This window comes from Lactuca sativa, chromosome 9 (assembly GCF_002870075.4).
Source record: "Lactuca sativa cultivar Salinas chromosome 9, Lsat_Salinas_v11, whole genome shotgun sequence".
NCBI lineage: Eukaryota > Viridiplantae > Streptophyta > Magnoliopsida > Asterales > Asteraceae > Lactuca > Lactuca sativa.
This window is the reverse complement of record NC_056631.2, coordinates 182,182,723-182,195,333: the sequence shown is the minus strand read 5'-3', so window position 1 is coordinate 182,195,333 and position 12,611 is coordinate 182,182,723. Positions and strand designations below refer to the sequence as shown.

General features: G+C 35.9%; 2 protein-coding genes across 2 annotated transcripts; both read left to right on the top strand.

The window, feature by feature from the left end:
- The first annotated feature begins 2,283 nt into the window (after positions 1-2,283).
- Positions 2,284-3,212, top strand: LOC128128433 (putative germin-like protein 2-1). Its single transcript, XM_052767369.1, has 2 exons — positions 2,284-2,443; positions 2,559-3,212. The coding sequence occupies exons 1-2, from the start codon at positions 2,332-2,334 to the stop codon at positions 3,092-3,094; spliced, it is 648 nt and encodes a 215-aa protein (XP_052623329.1). The 5' UTR covers positions 2,284-2,331; the 3' UTR covers positions 3,095-3,212.
- Positions 3,213-8,386: 5,174 nt separating this feature from the next.
- LOC128128434 (putative germin-like protein 2-1) lies at positions 8,387-9,312 on the top strand. Its single transcript, XM_052767370.1, has 2 exons — positions 8,387-8,539; positions 8,655-9,312. The coding sequence occupies exons 1-2, from the start codon at positions 8,428-8,430 to the stop codon at positions 9,188-9,190; spliced, it is 648 nt and encodes a 215-aa protein (XP_052623330.1). The 5' UTR covers positions 8,387-8,427; the 3' UTR covers positions 9,191-9,312.
- The last annotated feature ends 3,299 nt before the right edge of the window (positions 9,313-12,611 follow it).

Genomic DNA, 12,611 nt, shown 5'->3' with positions numbered 1-12,611 from the left:
TTCCCTTCATTAAGCCTAAATTTTGCAAAAGAGAACACGATTTTTTCAAATACCAAGGTTTAATTTACATGCCTTATGTGCCTATTTGTATTAGATTAAATCATATTGTGCGCTTTAAAAAATTAAGAAGTTCAGCAATTATTATTTTTTCTTGACGAGTATGGTCCTTTTGGCTTCAATTACGTGCATGATCGATCCATAACTATGTAAATTGACTTTCGCATAAGTTGGAATACATTTTGTTAACCTTTGGTTTACATTTTATAATTAAGAAAGATAACAAATAAACCCAAAACCAAACCCCACCCCACCTACCTTACCTTACATCACCATACCTACCCCCATTCTATTCACCTCCCTTGTTCGGTCGCCCTGCACCGCCACCACCATAACCATCACCTTCCACAATCACTATTTCAACGAAGAAGGTGTTTAGGGTTTAACCCACCCCTATTTTCGTTATTTGTCTTCAACCTGACCATCAACAAATAAAGAAACAATCTCCCCATATCCATGACAAATAAATAGACATTATGAAGCCCCATGGTAACTTGCAAATGTGAACAAAACACATACAATGATTCTCTAGAAATTCATTAGTAACTAGCAAGTGTGAACCTAAAAGATATGAACAAATTAGCCAAAAATACAATGTGACAAAAAATAATAAGTAGAAGTGCGAATGTTGTCTATGACATCAATTAAATTAAACACATGTAGCTACATCCATACCAATGGCTATAACATACAAAATTACGAATATAGGTTTCATGGATGAAAGAACAAAACCTTGTATTACTAATGGCAAAAGGATTAAGATGACACAATCCCCCAATCATTAGAACTCGTTGGGAATGGATTGGAACAAGGGGATACACATATGGCTTAATCAAGCAAGGAAGACAAGAATCACTTTGAAATAATTTATTGTTTCTTGATTTTTTTTTTCATAATTTTGATACAGGTTTATGGTGGGGATGTAAACAGATTGAGACGAATATCGCTAATTTTAGTGTTGTTCAACAATTTAACCTTTCCTCAATCTTCGCCTCTTTGTTCAGTGTTCTATCTTCGTTGAAATCTAGGGCGACCGTTGATCCAACAACCCCACATAAATCGACATTGGGGGTTGGTGTGTTTTATAAAAAGGTTAATGGAAGAGACATATATGATTAGATGTAGATTATTGTAGGAAGTTCTTTCCAAAATCTTCATTAGAAAGCATATATAGAGATTAGGCACATCAAACATGGTTATCAATAAGTCATTGGTAGATCAAACGACGTTGATTAGGCATTGTTATTTAGCAACCTACCGTGTTTTTTCCTAGTAGTTTATTTTTATGGGCCTTGTTTTGCAAATTTTTAGACTTATATTTACTGTTTCCATTCATACTATAAAATCCCAATATACTATTTGGTATAATTTGTCTTACTTTATTTATTCAAGAAAAATAAGATTTTTTTATTTATTTTATGTTATTATTATTATTTGGTAAATTTAAACGTCTAATTAATACAAGTAATTTACAAACAGCTAGAAAAGATACTGTTTTGCTAAAAGGATCGTAAATGTGTGTGCAATACATCGGTATGAAGTTTATATCTATAATCCATAGTATTTTGCATCTCTCGGTGAATGTAGTAAGGCTGTAATGTATGTTATGTATGTGTACAAGATATTTTCCACGTACACCTTCTTCCAACCAATTTTGATATGTGTCTAACCAACCAGTAATACCCATTATGAACGGATTATACACATAAATGGTTTTCGATAATTGTGCACCTTTTTGTATTGCACGGAGGCTAATCTTTTGTTTCAAGAAAAGCCTAGAATGCATCAATTGAAAAATAAAATATACATAAAGCGTTCTTTAACCATAATATTTATCTGGTATGGAAACGGTCAACATTGCTCTTCAAGACTTTTTGATTTTCTTAAAAAATGATCGAAGTAGAAATTTTCCATGCATAATAAACATTCAACGACGTTCCATTAAAATGAATCCTAAATATGGATGTGTTATGAAAAAGTATATAAGTAAATATACTAAATGGAAGGATCTTAGACATATAAGGTTCGTAGTTGCAACCTTTATGAAATTAAGAACCAAACAACGTAAGTTGAATGTATCTTGCTTCTAGAAATTGAACAGCAAAATTTGAATGCATCTCAAGATGATAATTGATGACGCTATGATGGTATTAGTCTTGATCTTCCAATATTTTTACTATATAAGCATTGGGAGTTCCATTCTTTATTTCATAGATTTCCCAAGCTACCATAATTAAGTCATCAAAATTAAAACAAGTTTTCGGCTTCTCAACAATGACGGCTCATTTGCTTTTATTTGGTCTCTTGGCGGCAGGTTGTTCCCTTGCGTTTGCTTCGGACCCTAGTCCTCTTCAGGACTTCTGTGTGGCAGACCAAAATAGCAGAGGTAAGAATTTATTTGTGAAAGTCGAGAAACTCTCCAGCATTTTCATGCATGATTTGAAAACATATCATATTTAATTGTGATTAATAGTTTATTTATTTAATTTTTTTCCTCGTAGTATTCGTGAATGGCTTGGTTTGCAAAGAGTCAAGGCTAGTACAAGCTGATGATTTCTTTTATAGAGGACTGCAACTAATGGGAAATACATCGAATGCTGTTGGGTCTGCTGTGACTCCAGTGACCGTAGAAGAGTTGCCAGGACTTAACACTCTTGGTATCTCAATGGCACGTATTGACTTTGCACCACAGGGTATTAACCCCCCACATACACACCCTCGGGCCACTGAAATTTTGACTGTTATGGAAGGCCGTATTCTAGTCGGATTTGTCACGTCCAACCCTCAAAACCGACTCATCACAAAAGAACTTCAGAAAGGCGATGTTTTCGTGTTCCCAGAAGGCCTGATTCACTTCCAGAAAAACGTGGGAAATGGCTATGCTGTTGCTATTGCAGCTTTGAGTAGTCAAAATCCAGGTGTTATTACCATTGCAAACGCTATTTTTGGGTCAAATCCCAATATCGCTGGAGATATTCTTGCAAAGGCCTTTCAAGTTGACATCAACCTCGTCTATCAAATTCAATCGAAATTCTAGCTTTTAAATGCTTTTAAAATGTTGATTTTCTTATCAATGGTGTGGTATTTGTTATGCTTATATATGTTGTTATATTTAAAATCGAATAATATATATACTACTGTCATAGTGATTTTGATTTACTGATGTGGAATTAACTACTTCAAAACTAAGAGATAAACTATATTAAAACCCAAGGGTGTGCGAGAAATAGACTTAGAAATCACACAGACAAATTTACTTAAGGGTGTGAAAGAAATAGACTTAGAAATCATAAACACAAACCTAATATTGTTCAAGAAATAGACTTAGAAATAACAAAGATAAACCTAAGAGTGTGCAAGAAATAGGCTTAGAAATCACAAAGACAAATTTACATAAATAACCCACTTGCTTTAGAAAGACTAGAAGTTCAACCATCAACTTTTTTAAAAGGATTAATATATGGTCCTTGGTGTTTCAATTAGTTACTAGGTCGATCAACGAGCTATGCAAATTTAAGTAGCTGTCTGTAAATAAGGAAAAACTCATCATCTCAATTATGATGAGACGTATTACATATAGCCAAAGATAAAAGAGGAATATCCAAAGGATAATTCCACAGAGTACATAACTAAAAACGTAAAGAGATAAGTATGCTAAGATTTATCTCTAATATTTAAATTATGTCTGGATTTATCTCTAATATCCCCTCTCAAGCGAATCTGTGGCGGACTTAGACAAAGCATGGATCGAAAAAATTATAAGTGTGAACGTAAAACTCTTTTGGTGAAAATGTCATCATCCTGAAGAAGCTTGGTCGGCACAAGTTTTGTGCGTAGCTTCCTGGAAGACACAAGCTCTCGGATAAAGTGATAGTCAAGATCTATGTGTTTATCACGCTTATGTGAAACTGGATTTTGAGTCAAGAACAAAGCCCTTGACAAAACGTAGAATATGCCTAAAAACTTGATAATGAGCAGTTGTAGGAGCTTGTAGGAACTGACTAACTTGATTTACAACATAGGAAATATCACTTCGAGTGATGGTGAGATATTGTAACGCAGCGACAAGAGACCGATAAAGAGTGTGATATGAAAACGCAATACCCAATGTCGTAAATAACTCATGTGGAGCAAGTGGAGTGGAGACATGCTTAGCTTCAAGCAAACTAGCACATGTGAGAATATCATGTGTATATTTAGCTTGACTGAGGAACAAACCATGAATGGTATAGTAAACCTTGAGACCCAAAAAAACTACCAACAAACTCCTTATTTAGATAAGAAACCATCAATGTATCTTTAAGCAATCTGAGATCTTTAACAACAAAATCCTTCTTTAGATAAGAAAGAAATCGCTTGATGATAGCCTTGTCTGAACCTTTTAAAATAAACTCATCAATATAGTCCAGGAAATATAGTAGTATATGTCCTTTGTGATAACCAAAACAAAGAAGGATCAGACATGCTATTTGTAAAGCCGTGTTTGAACAAGAAATCACTCAAGCGTTTAAACCAAGCACAAGGACCTTGTTTTAAACCATATAATGCTTTTTTTTTTTAACTTGCTCACACGATTGGGACGAGCAGGAGCAATAAAGTCGGGGGGTTGTTCCATGTAAACCAGTTCATTACGATTGTCATGTAAAAAAGCATTCTTAACATCAAGTTGATGAAGAAGACAATGATAAATGGTTGCAAGAGAAACAACAATTATAATGGTTGATGAAGAAAACACAATCGGACTAAAAGTATGAGAGTAATCAGTCTCAGGTATCACAGTGAAACCTTGAGATACAAAGCAAGCTTTATACCTATCAATGGTTCTATCTGAGTGAAGTTTAGTTCAAAACACCCATTTAGAGCCAACAATGTTGGAGTCAGAAGGACAAGGGACGAGATCCCAAGTATCATCGGAACGTTGGAATTTTATTTCTTCATCCATTGCCATCATCCAAAGAGAGTGCTTTGCAGCAGACTTGAGTCCTTTGGGTTCAGTAATGGGAAAAAGTGCATGATGAAGAGAGTGATGAGATAACCAAGCCAAGTTTGCAACATGTCATGTTTTAAAAATACCAGGCTCGGAGTGAGTAATCATTAGATGACGTGAAGTTGGAGGAGATGTGGCAGGGATGTTGGTTCGTACTTAGTACTGGAGCTCGTATCTAACACTTGGTCAACTGAGACCGGCGAATCTGCAACAATGGGAGGGATCGAAGCAGAAGGTTTGTTAGTCGATATAATAATCGTGACTAAATTGAAAGGTTGATGAATCAGACCAGGTGGTACAACAGATGGAATAATGCAGAGTGAGCATGGGTCGTGAGTAGATGGTTGTTGAGGAAGAGGTTTCGCAGCCATTGGTGAAGATGGAACAAACGTATGATGGTCGAAAAAGCTAGTCAACTCCAAAAGAAAAATGGTCAGAAGATAGAGTTTGTGTCTTATATGGAAATGATGTTTCATCAAACTGTGCATGTCTTTTAATGTATATTTGGGAGGTAGATGGTTCAAAACATATGAACCATGTAAATAAGGAATATACAAAGGAATTAGGTTTAGGATCATACTAGGCTGATGATACCATGTAAATAAGGAAAAAGTCAACATCTCAATTATGATGAGATGTATTATAGATAGCCAAAATTACAAGAGGAATATATAAAGGATAATTACATAGATTACATAACAGAAAACATAAAGAGATAAGTATGCTAAGATTTGTCTCTAATATATGAATTAAGTCTTGATTTATCTCTAATACTATCCTTTTAACACTCTTATTTTAGTAGTTATCACCGAAAATTAAATTAAATAAACCCCAACCCCATCCACCTTACTTTACGCTACCCATCTCCCATTCCATTCCTTTCTTTGGTCGCCTTCCAACGTTGTCAACCAGTAAGTAAGTGTTTGGGGTTTTACCCACACCTATTTGCATCATCTATCTTCAACTTGTCTATCTATAATCAGTGATAAAACCTCCTAAAATCCTTGCCTAAATAAAATCACGAAGTGGTTTTGCCTCCGACCACCCTTCTAGGATTTCGTTAACTAAAAGAAAATAAAGCATACGTAGTAAAACACAATAATCCATGCATGAAAAAGCCACAAAGCTTCCCTTGACATTCATTGGTAACTAGAAAGTGAGATCATCAAACATACAAACAAATATGTCAAAAATACAATGTCACTGACATAAAAAGAAAATGTATGCATTGTGTCTACTACTTCAAAAAAATTAAACACATGTAGCTACATCCATATCAATACCCAATAACATACATAATAAAAAAATCTAAGTTTCATTGATTAAACAACAAAACCATGTGTTACTTATGACATATGTATTAAGATGCTTTCCAGACAAACGATTTGAGTAGTTGATTAGAACCACATGAACACAAAGAAAAGAAAACCGAGTTTTAAATATGATGCTTTATTTATCAAAGTCAGCTTCTAAAACTCAAAGGCGTCTACGCTGTGTATAATTAAACTAAAACGCTAATATGACTCATAATTATTATAGAAATCATCTGAATTCGGAGATAATATAAATCATAATATTTTATTTATTTAGGGCATAAAAATTCATAATAAAGCTAAATCTTAGCAGAAAAACTCATAGAATAAAATAAACTAAATTAAATTAAATCATTGATTCATCTTTCTAATACCCTGCACCATCTTCCCTATAGTGATAACGACTCGTCCTCGAGTCTTCATCTCTCATCCACGGTTAGGGCAAACAACTTGCACACTTTAAAACAATAGGAATAAATCAAACAAGACAACATGCACGCTTATAGTTTCCACCTATATATATTCCTACTGGTTGTCTCATTTATGAGTTCTTGAGTAACCTTAGGGAGATCACCATGTTTATAAAAAATGCAACATATTGTAACACTCGTGTCGTTATTTAATTTTATTGAATTTCCCTTAAGAGTTATAATAAATAAAGAAATAATGTTATAAAATAATTATAAACAATTATATAACATAAAAAGATTTATTTTTTTAGCGAATGACTAAAAACTATAATTTTAAAACTTAAGATGTTAAGATCATGGAAGGAGGGACCAAACTTGTCTCCCTTTCATCCCATGTAAAACTCATAGACCATATCGTAACATGAATGGCCCCTGACTGGTTTTTTTGTGTATCTACCAAAGACTGTACCGAGAAAGTAAAGAAATAAGAGGAAGAGGGTAATCAAGTGGAAGACAGCGGGACAATAAGGGTCATATGAGTTTTCCCTTCATTAAGCCTAAATTTTGCAAAAGAGAACACGATTTTTTCAAATACCAAGGTTTAATTTACATGCCTTATGTGCCTATTTGTATTAGATTAAATCATATTGTGCGCTTTAAAAAATTAAGAAGTTCAGCAATTATTATTTTTTCTTGACGAGTATGGTCCTTTTGGCTTCAATTACTTGCATGATCGATCCATAACTATGTAAATTGACTTTCGCATAAGTTGGAATACATTTTTTTAACCTTTGGTTTACATTTTATAATTAAGAAAGATAACAAATAAACCCAAAACCAAACCCCACCCCACCTACCTTACCTTACATCACCATACCTACCCTCATTCTATTCACCTCCCTTGTTCGGTCGCCCTACACCGCCACCACCATAACCATCACCTTCTACAATCACTATTTCAACGAAGAAGGTGTTTAGGGTTTAACCCACCCCTATTTTCGTTATTTGTCTTCAACCTGACCATCAACAAATAAAGCAACAACCTCCCCATATCCATGACAAATAAATAGACATTATGAACGGATTATACAAATAAATGGTTTTCGATAATTGTGCACCTTTTTGTATTGCACGGAGGCTAATCTTTTGTTTCAAGAAAAGCCTAGAATGCATCAATTGAAAAATAAAATATACATAAAACGTTCTTTAACCATATATTTATCTGGTATGGAAACGGTCAACATTGCTCTTCAAGACTTTTTGATTTTCTTAAAAAATGATCAAAGTAGAAATTTTCCATGCATAATAAACATTCAACGACGTTCCATTAAAATGAATCCTAAATATGGATGTGTTATGAAAAAGTATATAAGTAAATATACTAAATGGAAGGATCTTAGACATATAAGGTTCGTAGTTGCAACCTTTATGAAATTAAGAACCAAATAACGTAAGTTGAATGTATCTTGCTTCTAGAAATTGAACAGCAAAATTTGAATGCATCTCAAGATGATAATTGATGACGCTATGATGGTATTAGTCTTGATCTTCCAATATTTTTACTATATAAGCATTGGGAGTTCCATTCTTTATTTCATAGATTTCCCAAGCTACCATAATTAAGTCATCAAAATTAAAACAAGTTTTCGGCTTCTCAACAATGACGGCTCATTTGCTTTTATTTGGTCTCTTGGCGGCAGGTTGTTCCCTTGCGTTTGCTTCGGACCCTAGTCCTCTTCAGGACTTCTGTGTGGCAGACCAAAATAGCAGAGGTAAGAATTTATTTGTGAAAGTCGAGAAACTCTCCAGCATTTTCATGCATGATTTGAAAACATATCATATTTAATTGTGATTAATAGTTTATTTATTTAATTTTTTTCCTCGTAGTATTCGTGAATGGCTTGGTTTGCAAAGAGTCAAGGCTAGTACAAGCTGATGATTTCTTTTATAGAGGACTGCAACTAATGGGAAATACATCGAATGCTGTTGGGTCTGCTGTGACTCCAGTGACCGTAGAAGAGTTGCCAGGACTTAACACTCTTGGTATCTCAATGGCACGTATTGACTTTGCACCACAGGGTATTAACCCCCCACATACACACCCTCGGGCCACTGAAATTTTGACTGTTATGGAAGGCCGTATTCAAGTCGGATTTGTCACGTCCAACCCTCAAAACCGACTCATCACAAAAGAACTTCAGAAAGGCGATGTTTTCGTGTTCCCAGAAGGCCTGATTCACTTCCAGAAAAACGTGGGAAATGGCTATGCTGTTGCTATTGCAGCTTTGAGTAGTCAAAATCCAGGTGTTATTACCATTGCAAACGCTATTTTTGGGTCAAATCCCGATATCGCTGGAGATATTCTTGCAAAGGCCTTTCAAGTTGACATCAACCTCGTCTATCAAATTCAATCGAAATTCTAGCTTTTAAATGCTTTTAAAATGTTGATTTTCTTATCAATGGTGTGGTATTTGTTATGCTTATATATGTTGTTATATTTAAAATCGAATAATATATATACTACTGTCATAGTGATTTTGATTTACTGATGTGCAATTAACTACTTCAAAACTAAGAGATAAACTATATTAAAACCCAAGGGTGTGCGAGAAATAGACTTAGAAATCACACAGACAAATTTACGTAAGGGTGTGAAAGAAATAGACTTAGAAATCATAAACACAAACCTAATATTGTTCAAGAAATAGACTTAGAAATAACAAAGATAAACCTAAGAGCGTGCAAGAAATAGGCTTAGAAATCGCAAAGACAAATTTACATAAATAACCCACTTGCTTTAGAAAGACTAGAAGTTCAACCATCAACTTTTTTAAAAGGATTAATATATGGTCCTTGGTGTTTCAATTAGTTACTAGGTCGATCAACGAGCTATGCAAATTTAAGTAGCTGTCTGTAAATAAGGAAAAACTCATGATCTCAATTATGATGAGACGTATTACATATAGCCAAAGATAAAAGAGGAATATCCAAAGGATAATTACATAGAATACATAACTAAAAACGTAAAGAGATAAGTATGCTAAGATTTATCTCTAATATTTAAATTATACTACCAGATTCTGCGACCTGGTAGCTATGTGTCCTAACACGATCCCTATTGAAAGTAAGCAGATAGAATGATACATTTGGGGTTTAGTGCCCCCGTATCGAGGGAACGTGTTAGCATCACGCCCTATGACCTTTGACAGCGCCAAAGAATTGGCCCAAAGGTTGATTGATCATGAAACTCCCTCTACCCCATCAACAACCACGGCGATTACCACTGCACCACCCAAATCATCCGACAACAAGAGGAAGCGTTGGGATCAGAAGAAGGGCAAGAAAACTCAATCCTCTTCCAAAAACCAACAGATGGTGGCCGTCCATGCGGCCACCACTCCTGCTACCCCCTGTGCCAGCCAAATCCTATGCTGGAAACCTACCCAAGTGCCCCAAGTGCCCCTTCCATCATAACGGCCCCTGCCGTGAATTGCACTGCACTAACTGCGACCGGAAGGGCCATACCGTTCGGTTTTACAGATCCCAACCCAAACCTATCTCTCAAGTCCCCAGCTCGGGAGTGAGCCAGGCCTGCTATAGTTGCGGCGAGGTAGGTCATTTCAAGAAAAACTGTCCGAAGGTCGAGAATATGGGAGGAACAGGAAGACTACTCGCTATTGACCATAATGAAGCAGTAGCGGACCCCACAGTAGTCACGGGTACGTTCCTTCTCAACAACTCTTATGCCTGTATCTTATTCGATAGTGGAGCAGAAAGAAGTTTCATAAACTAAAACTTTAAACACTTACTTAAGCAATCCCCACAACCACTAAAAGAAACATTCGTCGTAAAAATGGCTAACGGAAAGACAGAGAGCTCTAACGAAATCTACATAGGTTGCACCCTCACGCTAGATGATCATTCATTCCTAATCGACCTCATACCAGTATCGATCAAGAGTTTCGATTTCATTGTGGGCATGGACTGGTTGAGTCTCCATCGTGCTGGTATCCTGTGCTTAGACAATGCAATCCGTCTAAATCTACCGAATAATGAGACCCTGTTAATCTACGGAGACAAACCTAGTACGAGCCTTCGCATCATATCAAGTATTCAAGCCCAGAAGTACTTGCGTAAGGAATATCGCGCATTCCTTACACACGTTGTTGACACAAGCCGGAAAACGAAAGATCTAAAAGACTTCCCCGTCGTATGCGACTTCCCCGATGTCTTTCCAAAGGAGCTAGCAGGTTTACCACCCAAACGTCAGGTTGAGTTCATAATCGACCTAATCCCAGGAGCTACCCCCGTAGCCAAATCGCTCTATCTTCTAGCGCCTTACGAGATGCAAGAACTGTTCGGTCAACTTAATGAGCTGCTCAGCAAGGGCTTTATAAGACCAAGCTTCTCACCCTGGGGAGCACCGGTCTTGTTCGTAAAGAAAAAGGACGGATCATTCCGTATGTGCATGGATTACAGAGAACTCAACAAGTTGACGGTCAAGAATCGCTACCCTCTTCCCCGTATAGACGACCTATTCGACCAACTGCAAGGGGCTAGTTACTTCTCCAAGATTGATCTTAGGTCCAATTTCCAAAGGGCAAACAACTTGCACACTTTAAAACAATACAAATAAATCAAACAAGACAACATCCTACTGGTTGTCTCATTTATGAGTTCTCGAGTAACCTTAGGGAGGTCACCGTGTTTATAAAAAAATGCAGCATATTGTAACACTAGTGTCGTTATTTAATTTTATTGAATTTCCTTTAAGAATTATAATAAATAAAGAAATAATGTTATAAAATAATTATGAACAATTATATAACATAAAAAGATGTATTTTGTTTTGGCAAAGGACTAAAAACTATACTTTTAAAACTTAAAATGTTAAGATCATGGAAGGAGAGACCAAAGTTGCCAAATTCTTTTTACTTGCATTAAATCACATGGGGGAGGAGATCCTTCATGGAAGCCGATGGTAAAACTTATCTCCCTTTCATCCCATGTAAAACTCTTAGACCATATCGTAACTTGAATGTCCTGTGACCGGTTTTGTTGTGTTTCTAGCAAAGACTGTACCGAGAAAGTAAAGAAATATAAGGAAGAGGGTAATCAAGTGGAAGACAATGAGACAATAAGGGTCATATGAATTTTCCCTTCATTAAACCTAAATTCTGCAAAAGAGAACTTGATTTTTTCAAAAACCAAGTTTTAATTTACATGCCTTATGTGTCTATTTGTAATAGATTATATCATGTTGTGCGCTTTAAAAAATTAAGAAGTTCAACAACTATATCTGTTAGATCGGTATCAGGATCGACAGTACGTTGTTATGCTCTAATGATCCGTAAGGATTGGTATGTTAGTGATCTACTAGGTCGGTGCTCTAGTTATGAGGGATTGCTAGTATTGATGATCAGTGAGATAGTTATGTTTGATATTTGTATATGCCAGTATATGTTAGTTATGTGCACATGGTTATTTGCTTAATGGTTGGGTTGAGGCGGTCCTGCTTTGTGCTGAAGGCCAACATACCCTACGAGCGGTCCAGAGAGAATGTAGACATGTGCGGCGGTCCAGTCATGACGAAGGCTCGACATAGACCCATATAGACTGTAGGCCTGCAGGGCGGTCCAGTCAGGCCTAAGACTCAATATGCATGTTGTTGATTATCTGTTGCTGATAATTTGGTATTTTGGGGTAGCTCACTAAGCCCTCGGGCTTACAGTTTCAGTTTATTGTTTCTTGATTTTTTTCATAAATTTGATACAGGTATATGGTGGGATGAAAATAGATTGAGACGAATTTCACTAATTTTAGAGTTGTTCAACAATTTAACCT